Source organism: Pangasianodon hypophthalmus, chromosome 20 (assembly GCF_027358585.1).
Source record: "Pangasianodon hypophthalmus isolate fPanHyp1 chromosome 20, fPanHyp1.pri, whole genome shotgun sequence".
In the NCBI taxonomy this organism is placed as follows: domain Eukaryota; kingdom Metazoa; phylum Chordata; class Actinopteri; order Siluriformes; family Pangasiidae; genus Pangasianodon; species Pangasianodon hypophthalmus.
The window spans coordinates 885,023-900,022 of record NC_069729.1 but is presented as its reverse complement, the minus strand read 5'-3'; the positions used below and the strand labels follow the sequence as shown (position 1 = coordinate 900,022).

At 40.6% G+C, this 15,000-nt stretch overlaps 4 protein-coding genes across 4 annotated transcripts in view; 2 read left to right on the top strand and 2 right to left on the bottom strand.

The window, feature by feature from the left end:
• Nucleotides 1-352, bottom strand: part of LOC113539739 (transmembrane protein 43) — a 5,798-nt gene extending 5,446 nt beyond the window's left edge. Inside the window, exon 1 of the mRNA XM_026935738.3 lies at nt 137-352. Within this exon, the coding sequence (XP_026791539.3) occupies nt 137-142 (6 nt within the window). The 5' untranslated portion in view covers nt 143-352. The remainder of the gene's footprint in view (nt 1-136) is intronic.
• A 158-nt stretch (nt 353-510) lies between these two features.
• On the top strand, nt 511-8,735 carry zgc:112334 (uncharacterized protein LOC619199 homolog). Its single transcript, XM_053227127.1, has 11 exons — nt 511-1,170; nt 3,766-3,873; nt 3,992-4,088; nt 4,196-4,330; nt 5,012-5,210; nt 5,450-5,581; nt 5,872-5,971; nt 6,386-6,557; nt 7,214-7,358; nt 7,848-7,902; nt 8,450-8,735. The coding sequence occupies exons 1-11, from the start codon at nt 1,129-1,131 to the stop codon at nt 8,591-8,593; spliced, it is 1,329 nt and encodes a 442-aa protein (XP_053083102.1). The 5' UTR covers nt 511-1,128; the 3' UTR covers nt 8,594-8,735.
• A 796-nt stretch (nt 8,736-9,531) lies between these two features.
• Nucleotides 9,532-11,610, bottom strand: ndufaf3 (NADH:ubiquinone oxidoreductase complex assembly factor). Its single transcript, XM_026912402.3, has 5 exons — nt 11,489-11,610; nt 10,950-11,145; nt 10,803-10,869; nt 9,925-10,025; nt 9,532-9,700 (listed from the first exon to the last, which is right to left on the bottom strand). The coding sequence occupies exons 1-5, from the start codon at nt 11,575-11,577 to the stop codon at nt 9,599-9,601; spliced, it is 555 nt and encodes a 184-aa protein (XP_026768203.3). The 5' UTR covers nt 11,578-11,610; the 3' UTR covers nt 9,532-9,598.
• A 1,069-nt stretch (nt 11,611-12,679) lies between these two features.
• Nucleotides 12,680-15,000, top strand: part of LOC113539699 (NCK-interacting protein with SH3 domain) — an 8,261-nt gene continuing 5,940 nt past the window's right edge. The window contains exons 1-2 of the mRNA XM_034314230.2: nt 12,680-13,039; nt 14,654-14,766. Coding sequence (XP_034170121.1) covers nt 12,869-13,039; nt 14,654-14,766 — 284 coding nt within the window. The 5' untranslated portion in view covers nt 12,680-12,868. The remainder of the gene's footprint in view (nt 13,040-14,653; nt 14,767-15,000) is intronic.

Genomic DNA, 15,000 nt, shown 5'->3' with positions numbered 1-15,000 from the left:
ACACACACACACACACACACACACACACACACACACACACACACACACACTGTTTTACTCCTTACACAAAACTCCGACATATTTCGTAGACATGCATGAAGTCAGTAAATTTGTGCAGTAATGAAATGTTGCTTACCGACATGACTGGGGTTGTGACGCGAACAGGAAGTGTCTGAAAGGCGGAAGAGGAAACTGGTCGAAAATAAACTCTCGCGCGCAAACTTTCACAGTTTAAACGGTTTATAGAGTGATTAATTTACAGTTAAATAAAACCGCAGCTGATGCTGATGTTGTTGTTGATGATGATGATGATGATGATGAAGAGATGTAATTCTGTGCCCCTAGTAGTGAGTGAATTAAATTCTGACGTGTTCTTCTTTTTTTTTTTTGTAAACACAAGCGGAAGCGCGCTCCTGCCGCAAAGCATGCCGGGAAATGCAGTCTTCCTCTTGCGTGAGCCCGTGAGCTGAACACCTGCACACCGCCACCTGCTGGAGCATTGTGCCGTCAGGGAGGAGTTAATAAACAAACAAAAAAAAAGAAATAAGTTTTCAATGAGTTTTCACCCCCTGGTTTCTGAGTGCGCCATTTTAAATAAAAGTTTATTCAAACTGTACAGTAATACATTTGCAGTTCTAATACCAGTTAAATATAATTCTAATTAATTTAACACTAATTAGGGAATCTGTCTGTCTGGGATTGTTGTCTGTCCAGGGCAGCTTTCTGTCTGGGGACAGCGTATCTTCTTGTCTGGGGTGTTCGTCTATCCCCGTCTCTTCGTCTGTCTGGAACGCAGGTGTGTCTGGAACGCAGGTGTGTCTGGAACGCAGGTGTGTCTGGGGCATTTGTCTCTCTGGAGTGTTTTCGTGTCTGTGGATCAGTGAATCAGTCCTGCAGCTGCAATGCAAACCTGCTCTCAGGCATCACTTCAGTGCACAACAACTTTCTTCCTCTCCGTCTCAGAAAGATCTCGTCCTCCTAATGTTCCTTCACTGAGAGGATTATGACTGATGGGATGATGTATTACGGTGTTTATGAAGATGATGACACACACACACACACACACACACCTGCAGCAGCTTCACCCATCCATGTGTTTAACTGTCAGTGAGCTCCAGTGGATTCAGCATGCCTGACTTCGATGTCATCGTCCTGGGCACCGGGCTCAAGGTAAGAAAATCATCATCATCATCATCATCATCATCAATATGTTCTTCTTCTTCTTTATCATCATCACTGATACTCCTCCAGTCTGTTGTATGTTGAGCAGGAATGGAATAAACCTTAAAACCTATCTGTATTTAAATAAATAATGATTTTCATGCAGTACTGCATCATTTATCTGGAAAACATGAACAGTTCTTGACTTTGTTCACTAATCGTTTGTATGGATTTACATGAATATGTTTCATCACTGACTCAGACTCATATATATATATATATATATATATATATATATATATATATATATATATATATATATATAGGTCTAAATATTATTATATATTATTATTTTTCAGAAGTATCCTTCAAAGTATATTGACCAAAGACCTGTCACTATTCCTTCACTTATTTCGTTTCATTTTTCTAAATTTCTCCTCCTTAATTTAAAATAATTTACAGCGTTACATCAGTTGTGCCTCGTGGGTTATCTCCTTAAAGACTGAGCCTGAGTGAGATATAAAATAATCTCTCTCATTAAAATTGACACAAATCTTAATGAAGCTGAATCCTGACTAAGGGTCGTACTTACAGGGCCTCCTGCTGGTTCTGCTGCGAGGGATTAGGGGTCGTAATCCTACACACACACACACACACACACTTGCTAAAAGATTTTATAAAAACTCACACCAGGCAATACAAACAACAATTAGTGCAGATCAGATCCAGTATTTGAACACGGCTGGTGTTACGTATGTGTTACATCACTGTTACACCGCTCTTACTTTACTGTTACTCTGGTGTTACTCTGGAATTACACTTATATCACGTCCTGGTGTTACACTAATGACACTTATTCTGAGGCTAATCAACTCTACTACAGTATGATACGTTGTTGTAACACTAATGTCACGTTCATGTTTTACCGGTGTTATGATGGGTGTTACTCTTGGAGTTACTTCAATGTTACATGCTACTCTGGAGTAACCTTCATGTTACTTCACTGTTACACTGGAGTCACCGTTAATGTTGCTGTCTTTGCTCTTACTCTGGAGCTACATAACTGTTGCTCTGGAGCTACATAACTGTTACTCTGGAGCTACATAACTGTTGCTCTGCAGGTGCATTAATGTTACAAAGCTGTTACTCTGGAATAACCTTCATGTTACTTCACTGTTACACTCCAGTCACTGTAATGCTGCTGTCTTTGCTGTTACTGTGGAGTTGCATTAATGTTAAATAGCTGTTACTCTTCATGTTACTTCACTGTTACACTGCAGTCACTGTAACGTTGCTGTCTTTGCTGTTACTCTGATGCTATGTAACTGTAACTCTGGAGTTGCATTCATGTTACACAACTGTTACTCTGGAGTAACCGTCACTCTTACACTGGAGTTACACTGCTGTTACTCTTGCTCTGGAGTTAAATTAATAACGCTTTACCGTTAGTCTAGAGTGACATTATCATTGCTCTTTTGTTGCATAGCTGTTGCTCTCGGAGTTACATCACTGTTACTCTTACTGTTGCACTGGTGTTATATTTATGATATGAAATGGTGTTACTCTGGTTCACTAAGTCATGTTGGTGTACGTTAGTATTAGTGTTTTACTGATGTAGTGGTGTTACTCTGGAGTCAGACTACTGTTACACTTACAGTGTTACAGTACAATGGTGTCACACTTATGATATGCTAATGTTACTGTGGTTTATTAGGATATGTTGGTGTAACATTAGTATTCCTACTAATATCAGGGTGCTGTTACACTCGAGTTACTTTGGAGTTGCACTGCTACATGTTACTCTGGTGTTACATTACTATTACATTGCTGTTATACTGGTGTAACACTTACGTAACTATATTACCCTTGTTTACTAGGATACGTTTGCGTAACATCAGTATTACTCTAGTGTTTTACTGCTATGAAGCTGATGTTACACTGATGTTTCACTAGTGTAGCTCTGCTGTTACATTACTGTTATACTGGTGTAACACTTACGTAACTACATTACCCTTGTTTACTAGGATACGTTTGCGTAACATTAGTACTACTCTAGTGTTTTACTGCTATGAAGGTGATGTTACACTGATGTTTCACTCATGTTACTCTGGTGTTCACATAATGTTACATTACAGTTATTCTTATCTTGCACGTATACATTAGTTACTCGAGTTGACTAGGTTGTGTTGGTGTAACAGTGTTGCTGTAGTGTTTTACTGGTAATATGATGCTGTTACACTGATGTTACACTTATGCAATGTTAATGGAATATCTTGGTGTAAAATTAGTACAGTGTTTTACGGTGGTGTTGTTATTACATATGATGTTACACTGGTCTTACACTGTTCCACTGGTGTTTGCACTATTAGTAATTTGATATTATGGTGGTGTTACAATGTCACGCTGTGTATTATGGTAACGTTGCGCTGGTGTTGTGGTATTTATTGTTACTCTGATACGAGGGTGTTACAATGTCACAATGGTGTTACACTGTTACACTACACCGATTACGCAGATGTTACGTCAGAATTGTGGCCTCAGTGGTGCTACTATGCTGTTATGCTGCTGGTGTCATTTTTTTTTTTTTTATGATCCTCTCCACAGGAATGCATCCTGTCCTGTTTGCTGTCCATCTGCAGGAAAAAGGTTCTTCACATCGACCAGAACCCGTATTATGGTGGAGAGAGCGCCTCCATCTCACCTCTGGAAGAGGTCTGAACTACGAACATGCTGTAGCTGCTATATCCTGTTCTGAGTCTATAGATTTACTGTAAATAAAAAAAGTCAGGAAGTTTTTTCTTTTTTCATCCATGTTCATTGTGTCAAACAGCTCTATAAGCAATTCCAGGTTCCGGGACCTCCTAAAGGAATGGGACGTGGCAAAGAGTGGAATGTCGACCTCATTCCAAAATTTATGCTATCCAACGGTGAGACAACACTAATGCACATATTTTCCGTAATTTCGTCCCATAATCCTGTTTGTTCACAGCCGTGTTTATGAGTTAATTGTGCGTCGTGTCGTGACGTGTTACAGGGCAGCTGGTGAAGATGCTGCTGTTTACGGAGGTGACGCGATATTTGGACTTCAAAGTCATCGAGGGCAGTTACGTGTTCAAAGGTGGAAAACTCCACAAAGTTCCCATCACAGAGGCAGACGCTCACGCTTCAGGTAACACACAACACATATTCGAGTTATATTCAATGTATGTAGTTCTATTTTTTAAAAAATAGGAAAAAAAAAACTGTAGCTAGGAATTCCAACAGGTTCAGGAACGTCTAGAATAAAGCTTTACTTTTAAATCCATTCTGGAAAACCAACATGTTCCATAAAATATTCTCTCTCAGAATTCTGAACAAGGCTCAGAAATATTTGTTTCAGGAATTCTTTTCACTAGAATTCCGACCTATTCTACAAAATCCATTCTGGAATTTTGCATTCTGTAAACGTCAGTTCTAGATTTTTTTTTTGTTTTTGGAATTCTGCTCCAGAATTGCAGCTTCCAACATGTTCTCTTGTCTTAGAATTCTGTAAAATCAGTTGTAGAAAATATATTTTATTTTATAGGTTATCATAGAATTCATGAGGAAATGAAAAAAAAGTCCAGAAATGTGTTCTAGGATTCAAACTTTTTTTTATGTTATTTTATAGAAATCCAGACATTTATTATAAAGCATCTATTACAGTATTCTGTTTTCCTGGAATCTGTTCTAGACCTCCAAAGTGAATTTTATGTCGTTCTAGAAAATCTAGTCAGGAAAAGCATGTTCTAGGGCACTTGCCCACAATACTCGTTCTGCGAAATGAGATTGAATTATTGTTTAATCTCATTTTGGTTGTTTTCTTTCACAGATTTGATGGGCATGTTTGATAAGAGGAGGTTCCGGAAGCTGCTCCTCTTCATCCTGAACTTTGACGAGCACGACCCGCGCACTCACCAGGACATGGACCCGCACCGGACCACCATGAGGGACGTGTTCCGCCATTTTGATTTGGGATTGGACGTAGTGGAGTTCGTTGGACACGCACTGGCGCTGTACAGCACTGATGAGTTAGTGCACACACTCAAACACACACACACACACACAAACACACACACAAACACACACATACACACACACTGAAACACACACACACACACACACTCAAATAAAGCAGACAGGACATTAACCTGGACACGTCCCTGCAATGCAGATTAATGACTCAGACACAAAAAAATGTCAGCATGGTTTTGAATCACCGTGTGTCCACAGTGTTTGTGTGTGTGTGTGTGTGTGTGTGTGTCTGCAGTTATCTGGACCAGCCGTGTCTGCAGACCATCAAGCGGATCCGGATGTACTCGGAGTCTGTGGCTCGGTACGATCACAGTCCTTACCTTTATCCGCTGTACGGACTCGGGGAGCTGCCGCAGGGCTTCGCCAGGTACGAGATACAAACACATTTTCATTATAAAGAGGTTAAAAGACACGAACGTCACTGGAACAAACAAGCAAAGTCCAGAAATGTGAACCTTCAGTAGGCCCCGCCTCCTTTTCTGTCACTGTGACTGACAGACACTGAGGCCACGCCTCCTTTGCTGAAACCTGGACATCTAGATTACTATCCCTTTAAGGAGTACATTCTTAATATGTGTGGTCATTCATGTGGTCATGGTCGCATGTGTGTGTGTGTGTGTGTGTGTGTGTGTGTGTGTGTGTGTGTGTGTTCATCAGGTTGAGTGCTCAGCATGGAGGCACGTACATGTTGAACCGCCACGTTGATGACATCATCTTGGAGAATGGAATAGTGGCGGCGGTGAAATCTCAAGGAGAGGTGAGGAGCAGGAGTGCGGCGATAATCTGTTATACAATATATCACAATATTTATTCACGATATTTATTCACGATATTTGTTCATACAGTACTGACATTGTGGACTTTAAGATCTTGTGCATTTGTGTCCCTGAGATAACAGTCTGTCCCGTTCAGGAGGCAGCACGATAATATCATAAACTGGGATGCAATATTTTTCCTGTGATACGAAAATGAAATATTGGTGCTCACCTGGAGAGGAGATGATTTTCAAAAAGGGAGAATTCAGATCAGGGATCAGTAATCAGAGCTGTTGGGAAATCAGAGGAAAAAAATGGTCTGAGATCATAGTTTAAAATAAAAAATAAAAAAAATCCTAATAAAATAATTTTTATTTCTTTTTGTCTCTGATCTATTTACATGGCTGATTTTCCAGCTTTTCCGATGTAAGCAGCTCCTGTGCGATCCCAGCTACGTCCCCAACCGGGTGAAGAAAGTGGGCCGGGTCATCAGGGTCATCTGCCTGTTGAACCATCCAATCAAAAACACTCACGACGCCAACTCGTGCCAGATCGTCATACCGCAGACGCAGGTGCACAGGAAATCCGGTAGGAAAAAAAAGAAACAGGAATGCTACAGAAAATGTTTTCACACCGTTAGTGACGGGGAACTCAGGAGGGATAGAAGGCTTCTGCGTTCTGTGTGGAAATGACGGCCTCGTTTCTGTCTCTACCTGTCAATCAGAGCCACGTTAGCCAATCACCAGCATCCGTCAGTTGTAAATGTGAAAACTTTATCAGCTCATTAATCCATGGATTCACTTACACCTTATTTATTCAAGTTCTAAATTGAATAAAAACTGAGCTATAAATATAGTTTTACGTATCAATGGTTCAGTTTTTTGACCTGATCACGGGTTTTAAACAGCTTCATAAAAAACACAGCACATTCTACAACAAAAGCAATAAAATTCAATCTATTTTCATTAAATTTCTTTCATCTTATCTTCCTCGGATCTTTATTGGCTTTTGCGTCTTTTGCGTCAAAACCTGCACATATTTAGGCGTGTTTTATGCAAATCAGATATGCATGAGGATGAGCTGGGGGCGTGGCATATGCATATGACATGTAAATAAGGGAAGAGTGGGCGGGAGCTTGTGTCTACGCAGCTGAAGCTGATTTATCACCGCTCGTTCCTACGCCACTTGTGTGTGTGTGTGTGTGTGTGTGTGTGTGTGTGTGTGTGTGTGTGCGCTCTGTACAGATATCTACGTGTGTTTGGTCTCCTCCTCTCACAACATGGCTCCTGAAGGGAAGTACATCGCTGTAGTGAGCACGACCGTAGAGACGAGCAACCCGGAGAAGGAAGTGCAGCCGGGACTGGCGCTGCTCGAACCCATCATGGAGAAGTAAAACCAGCAAAAATGTTTTTGAAGATATCATATATTACATATAGAACAGGTTCTATTAGTCAAGTGAATTTAATCATGTTACATACACACTCACGGAGCGCTTTATTAGGAACACTGCACTAACACTGGTAGGGCTCTCAGTCCCTTTGCTCTCTAAACAGCCTCAGTACAGAGTGATGTGTGTGAAAATCAGCAGTTATAGAAAGACTCACAGCAGCCTGTCAGAATCACTGAGATCACATTTTCCCTCATTCTCATGGCTGATGTGAACATTAACTGAAGCTAAGAATGAGCAGGTGTACAGGTGTTCCTAATAAAGTGCTCCGTGAGCGTACATATAGTAGCTAACACGACTAATCTAAATTATTTCATAAATACGTACATTTGTATGGATTAGTATATAGTACTATTAACTAATAATCATTTATATATTCACATTGTTCAAGGTATTATACATAAAGAGTAAACTATATATTTGTCCTGCAGGTTCGTCTCCATTAGCAACCTCATGGTGCCCACAGATGACGGAAGGCGGAGTCAGGTACCCTACACACTGTCAATCAAAAACTCCGTCCAATCAAGAGCTCCATGATTAAAGATCAATAATAATTTTAACTAAATTTAATGAAACTGAAAAAGAGTGAATAATAATTGATTTATAGTCTTAATACTATTAATATACTGTAATATCAATGTTTTATTATTATTATTATTATTATTATTATTAAACGTTTTATTAAATACAATAATAATGAAATATTCCTATATTGTATAATTCTAAAAGGTTGTTATCATTCTATTATACAATAATTATTAATATATAAAGCTTTTACTGTATATATAATAGGTATACTGGTAAGATTAATAATTATTACTTTGTTAAAGAATACTAAGTTTAAATTAATGTCAATAATAATAATAATTTATTTTACAAAATATTTATGATTTATTTACCTGAATTAAATTTCGTGTGTGATGTAACAGTACAGTGTGTGATGTAACAGTACAGTGTGTGATGTAACAGTACAGTGTGTGTGTGTGTGTGCGTGTGTGTGTGTGCGTGTGTGTGTTTCATCCTCTCGGCTCAGGTTTTCGTGTCGCGCTCCTACGACGCCACCACACACTACGACATGGAGTGTGAGGACATTAAGGACCTTTTCCGGCGCATGACAGGGACAGAGTTCAGCTTCGAAGATTTCCGCAGAGAGTGTGAGGTCGACACGGACGATTAGAACTGCAGCACACACACACACACACACACACACACACACACTTTTTGAAACTGGTGTTATAATAAATTGTTCTACAGCCTGGTGAACACTACAGAAGTGTTTAAATATTGTGTACAATAAAATAAACTCTAATTAATACTCAGACACACACACACCTGTTTTATTATTAGCATTATTATTAGTATTATTGTTATTAGCATTATTATTAGTATTATTATTATTGTTATTATTTATAATCAGTAACTCATGCTGCAGGGATTAAAGCCTCCCATCATCCCAGAGAGAGATTAGCTCTGAGCTCTGAGAAGGACATGTGTGTGAATACAGAGTGAGAGAGAGAGAGAGAGTGAGAGAGAGAGAGAGAGAGAGAGAGAGAGAGAGAGAGAGAGAGAGATGAGTGACTGGCCAACAGAGAAAGAGGTTAATAAAGGATAATAGCAACCACTTTGACCGGGACGACAACAAACACACACACACACACACACAGAGGAATGGGACAACATGATCACAGCGGTCTGTGGTTCAGTGTAGAAAGTATTTAACTTGAGATAGATAGATAGATAGACAGATAGATCTATTTCCTGCTGCAGCTTTACTGCACTGTAGCCGAGTTATGATGCTGATTAAAGTAAATGTGTTATTAGGAATCAGTTTATCACGACGACGTATAAACACTGAAAACTTTCTCTCATTTTATACATCTCAGAAATCTTGTCGCAGATTTTAAAGACAAATGAACAGATTTCCAAAAAAATCAGTAAAACGTCTTTTTTGAACAAAAACAGCTAGATGCTGGAGGAGGGTTTCCACATGAACACACTGCTTCAGCTGTAAGCTGTGATTTAGCAACTTTACTCTTGTGTTTGGAAAGTTTTCTTCCACTCTGTCTGTCGATCCGTCTTCTTACGGCAAATAAAATCAGGGCTCTGATACACAGCTATTCAAAAACACATTTATTATACACAGTATTACAGTAGCACACACACACACACACACACACTGATGTCACTCTGATGTCGCCGCAGTCGGCGGAGGGGGCGGGATCAAAGCGGCTGCTGTGATCCGTCTCTCGCTGGTCAGGAAGTTGAAGGTGGCGCAGGCGTTCGGCTACAGGGGGAGGAGAAGAAGAAGAAGAAGAAGAAGAAATGTAACTTCTATACCTTCTGGTTGTTTCGAAGTAGTGGCAGAACCGTTAAATAAAGTGATGTTCTGCAACAGGAAGTAGTTTTTGAGAAAACTAACATGAGATAATGAAGTTAACTGGATGGATGGATGGATGGATGGACGGACGAACTGATAATAACGTGTGTCTGAGAGAAAAGTATCCTCACCGTGTCCTGCACCTCCACTGCAATGCCTTTCTTCCTGATGAAGGAGAGAACGTTGGGGTCCAAACGCTCTGTACGGGCTCCTGTACCCAGAACCAACACCTCTACAAACACACACACATGTAGATTTTAGGAGAAGGTCTGAGTCATGCAGAGAAAAACAGGGCATTACTGCAGTTACAGACAGTACAGGTTCTGGACATGGTTCTGAGGTTAGAGGTCAGGGTTCTGGTTAGAGATCAGGGTTCTGGTTAGAGATCAGGGTTCTGGTTAGAGATCAGGGTTCTGGTTAGAGATCAGTGTGAGGTTAGAGATCAGGGTTCTGGTTAGAGATCAGTGTGAGGTTAGAGGTCAGGGTTCTGGTTAGAGGTCAGGGTTCTGGTTAGAGGTCAGGGTTCTGGTTAAAGATCAGGGTTCTGGTTAGAGAGCCGGGTTCTGGTTAGAGATCAGGGTTCTGGTTAGAGGTCAGGGTTCTGGTTAGAGATCAGTATGAGGTTAGAGATCAGTATGAGGTTAGAGATCAGGGTTCTGGTTAGAGATCAGGGTTCTGGTTAGAGAGCCGGGTTCTGGTTAGAGATCAGGGTTCTGGTTAGAGGTCAGGGTTCTGGTTAGAGATCAGTATGAGGTTAGAGATCAGTATGAGGTTAGAGATCAGGGTTCTGGTTAGAGATCAGTGTGAGGTTAGAGATCAGTATGAGGTTAGAGATCAGGGTTCTGGTTAGAGGTCAGGGTTCTGGTTAGAGAGCCGGGTTCTGGTTAGAGGTCAGGGTTCTGGTTAGAGATCAGGGTTCTGGTTAGAGATCAGGGTTCTGGTTAGAGAGCCGGGTTCTGGTTAGAGAGCCGGGTTCTGGTTAGAGATCAGTGTGAGGTCCGAGTCGTACCTATGCGCGGCTCCAGCAGGTAGAACAGAGACAAACTCTCCACCGTTATGTCTTCATGACTTCCCACCTGCCAGAAGAACAGAACTTCCATCAGGACACGTCCTATATTTCCTATAAAACACACGAGGCTACAGAGCTTCTCCTCACGTTCCACTGTAGAATAGCCGGAGGGACGACGGCGCAGGGTCCGATCACCTTGTTCCCGTCGATGTTGAAGCCCCGTGAGCTGTAGCTGTAGATGATGGGACCGCTGCCGGGCTCCTTCTGCATCACCGTCACCGTGGTGCGCTGGTACATCTCATCATCCGTCGGGCCGAGCCTGTGACTGCGGGTCAGAACCGGACTGCAGGGGTCCCAGAGTTTCATCAAAGTGGAGCAGATTTGAATTAGAAATTTTAGACAATCTTTTCACTCTACATGAAGCTGGACCATATAAGCCACTTTTTCTATATTTCTATAAAAATATAAAATATTTAATAAATATTTATATACAGCATGATTCTGATGATGCAGTCTGTAAAACCTGTGCACATTATTATAACTTCAGCTGATTTAACCTGTCATTATGAACAGAGGTCATCATGAGTTACTGACAAAAATAAACCTCCTCCACACACACACACACACACACACACACACACACACACACACACACACACATGTGTAGTGATTAAATACTGAAATACCTCGTGATTCTCCGGAGAGATGTCGAACATAACCGAAAGCAGCAGTGAGATCCGGGGAGAAATAATCTCACACACACCGGCGCCGCCATCGCGGACAGAGCTCACAGTCACCAGTCACTACGCACTTCCGGTGACAACATCCGGTTAGTATTCGCTGCACAAAAACAAGTCCGCTTTAAAAAAAAAAAAAAAAAAAGTTAAAATTTAGCAGCTGTTTCTAGTACCTTATTAAAATTAGACAAATAATCTATAAAAATAAATAAATAAATGAATAAATAAATTTGGTGGATATTATATGATCAGAGCATTTATATTTCTACAGTCTTCTTCTCTTCTTCCTTTTTATTATTATTATTATTATTATTATTGTTATTATTATTATTATTGTTGTTGTTGTTAATAATAATAATACCAACAACAAGAAAGAAGAAGAAGAAGGTAATGATGATATTATTACTATTATCATCATCATCATCTTCTTATCATTATTATTATTATTATTATTATTATTATTGTTGTTGTTGTTGTTGTTGTTGTTGTCAGGCAGTGTTATATAGTTACTGTAGCACTCAGAGAATCATTGCTTTGCTGCTCAGTAAATGAAATAATTTCTTGGTCCAGTGTTACTGAGAATCTCTCAGACTGAACAGTGGGCCAGTAGATTTATTTCCATTTACTTCTATTTATTTACTGGTTTATTTTCATGTGTGGATTATTATATATATATATATATTATAATAACTGGTTATTTCACTGCCAGGGATTTGTATAGTGGACGGATGTGAGGAGGTGAATAAGCTGATAAACACCTTTATGTCTTTGTCTTTTTTTAAAGATATGGAATGATATCAGCAAAATACATAATATATATCCATCTATCTATCTATCTATCTATCTATCTATCTATCTATCTATCTATCTATCTATCTGTGTTACTCTGTATATGTAGCTCTCCCTGTAGTTGATTTGTTTATGTTAGTGTTTATCTGATAATCCTAATATTGTTGATTATTTTTTGCTTTATTGAAATAATTATTTAAAACACACACACACACATCATCATCATCATCATCATCATCGTCCATGTTCCATTTTATTTAAAAAAAAAAAAAAAAAAAAAAGCGCTGCGTGCGCGCACCCCGACTCCTCGCCAGTGGGCGTGGCTGCGTGCACGTGACGCTGCGTGCGCGCCCCCTGCGGTGTTTACAGGCGTCTGGAGCTGCTGGTGATGTGATTCTCTCTCTCTCTCTCTCTCTCTCTCTCTCTCTCTCTCTCTCTCTCTCAGGCACTGATAAAACCTGATTGACTGCGTCATGTTCGAGTAGCTTGAGCGAATATAAAGTTTAAAAGAGAGAATTTAATCGGAGTTAGTCTGAAGCCATGTATCGGTCTCTGTACGCGTTCAAGTCGAAGGAGCCGAACTCAATGCCGTTCGCGGCCGGAGAGAGTTTCCTCATCCTGGAGAGGAGCAACCAGCACTGGTGGCTCGGGTCCCGCTGCTGCTCCGGAGAAACCGGCTACATCCCGGCGTCCTACCTGGAGAAGATCCCGGTACACACACACACACACACACACACACACACACACACACACACACACACTCACTATAATCCATTTACACTGAAGTTAGACGCGCTTACTGAAACATTAACACAGGTTACTATGCAGGTTTTAGGCTCTTGTTTGTTTGTTTACATGTTTGTTTACATACACTACACTGATCTCACATTAAAGAATAAATCCACTTTCACTCGTCCTAATCCATGCCACTACTTTACTACTCTCACTAATTTCTACTACTCTCACTACTTTTTACTACTTTCTTTCTTACTTATCTACAAGACTACCGGAATTTCCCTTCGGGGATTAATAAAGTTTATCTTATCTTATCTTATCTTATCTTATGAAATCCCTTCATGCGCGTGACCGCCGCTTCATCCTGCACTCTGATTGGTTGATTACACATTGACCACGCCCCCCCGAGCACATTAAACCAGGAAGTCATTGAGAATGCAGCAGATGGCCTCTTCCTGCTCTTCCTGCTCTGTGTCTAATCTCATCTAATTCAGTCTGATTCAGTAATTTACACACTTCTGAGGCCTGGATAGCGTGATGTGGATCTATAACACACACCATCACAACGAAAAGTCTCCTTTTAATAAGAATAAAAAGTTTAACAAATAAAAAGAACAAGCTATAAAGGCAGAAATTTCTGTCAAGAGGGAAGCTTCCAGAATGATTACTGCTATTATTGTATTTATTTTTATTGTTATTTTATTTATTTTTAAAAAAATGTTATTTCCTTTAACACGCCTCTATTTCATTATCACTGAATACGATCAGCTTTATTACTACAGTGTTGATGTACTGCACTTTATAAATACATATGTATTATATATTTATAGTGTAGTCAGGCCACAAAGAGAGAGAGAGAGAGAGAGAGAGAGTGTGTGTGTGTGTGTGTGTGTGTGAGTGTGTTATTGTGTGTGTGTGTGTGTGTGTGTGTGTGTTATTGTGCTGTCACTGATGACAGATGGTGGACAGAATGTTGGGTAAACGCGACAGAAACATGTATCACAGCATGGCGTAATCATGATAACAATAACATAAAATAATAAAAATGATGTAATACATTCTCACACTGCTTTATAGAGAAATGCTTTATAGATTAGATTAGATTAGATTAGAGTAGTGTAGATTAGATTAGATTCATCTTTGTCATTGTGCAGAGTACGAGTACAGGGCCAATGAAATGCAGTATTTAATTTAAAAACTATAGTAAAAACCTACACATTTGTTCACTGAAGTGAAAAGTGTCTCCTCTCTGTCTCTCTCTCTTACTCTCTCTCTCTCTCTCTCTCTCGCTCTGTCTCTCCCTCTCTCTCTCCCTGCCTCCTTCTCTCCCTTTCTCTGTCTCTCTCCCTCTCTCTCTCCCTGCCTCCTTCTCTCCCTTTCTCTGTCTCTCTCCCTCTCTCTCTCCCTGCCTCCTTCTCTCCCTTTCTCTGTCTCTCTTACTCTCTCTCTCCCTCTCTCTCTCTCTCTCTCTCTCTCTCTCTCTGTCCCTCCCTCCCTGTCTCCCTTTCTCTCTCCCTCTCTCCCTTTCTCTCTCTCCCTCTCTCTCTCTCTTTCTCACTCTCTCTCTCTCTCTCTCTCTCTCTCTCTCAGGCCCCGGAGCATGACGAGGTTCTGCAGTCGATAGACAGAGCCATTGAGGGGATCCACAACGTGGCCATGAAGAACGGTGGGAAGTACAACCTGGAGCAGAGAGATGTGCTGCAGTGAGTCACGGTTTCTATGGCGACAGGATACGCCCGTGTCAGCGTATTGCGTGTAGATGCTCACATATCCTGGAGTTATACTCGACCTACGACATGTGTCACACCCGCCCGCGTACCTTTAGTCCGTCTGGAGGATTTTAAAACCGAGGCCCACTAGAGGGCAAATCAGGGCTGAAACGTCCCTGTCCACCATGTTTCCATGGCAACCTGTAAAATAAGCCTGCTGTTCTGGGA

What these genes read in the sequence shown, in the direction of transcription:
- zgc:112334 (XM_053227127.1), top strand. Translation starts at nt 1,129, where the DNA reads ATGCCTGACTTCGATGTCATCGTCCTGGGCACCGGGCTCAAG. An exon ending in CGGTGAAATCTCAAGGAGAG is followed by an intron (nt 5,972 to 6,385) that starts GTGAGGAGCAGG and finishes CTGATTTTCCAG; the next exon opens with CTTTTCCGATGTAAGCAGCT. An exon ending in CTCGAACCCATCATGGAGAA is followed by an intron (nt 7,359 to 7,847) that starts GTAAAACCAGCA and finishes TTTGTCCTGCAG; the next exon opens with GTTCGTCTCCATTAGCAACC.
- ndufaf3 (XM_026912402.3), bottom strand. Translation starts at nt 11,577, where the DNA reads ATGGCGGCGCCGGTGTGTGTGAGATTATTTCTCCCCGGATCTCACTGC. An exon ending in TCTCTCCGGAGAATCACGAG is followed by an intron (nt 11,146 to 11,488) that starts GTATTTCAGTAT and finishes GGACCCCTGCAG; the next exon opens with TCCGGTTCTGACCCGCAGTC. An exon ending in CGGCTATTCTACAGTGGAAC is followed by an intron (nt 10,870 to 10,949) that starts GTGAGGAGAAGC and finishes TTCTTCTGGCAG; the next exon opens with GTGGGAAGTCATGAAGACAT.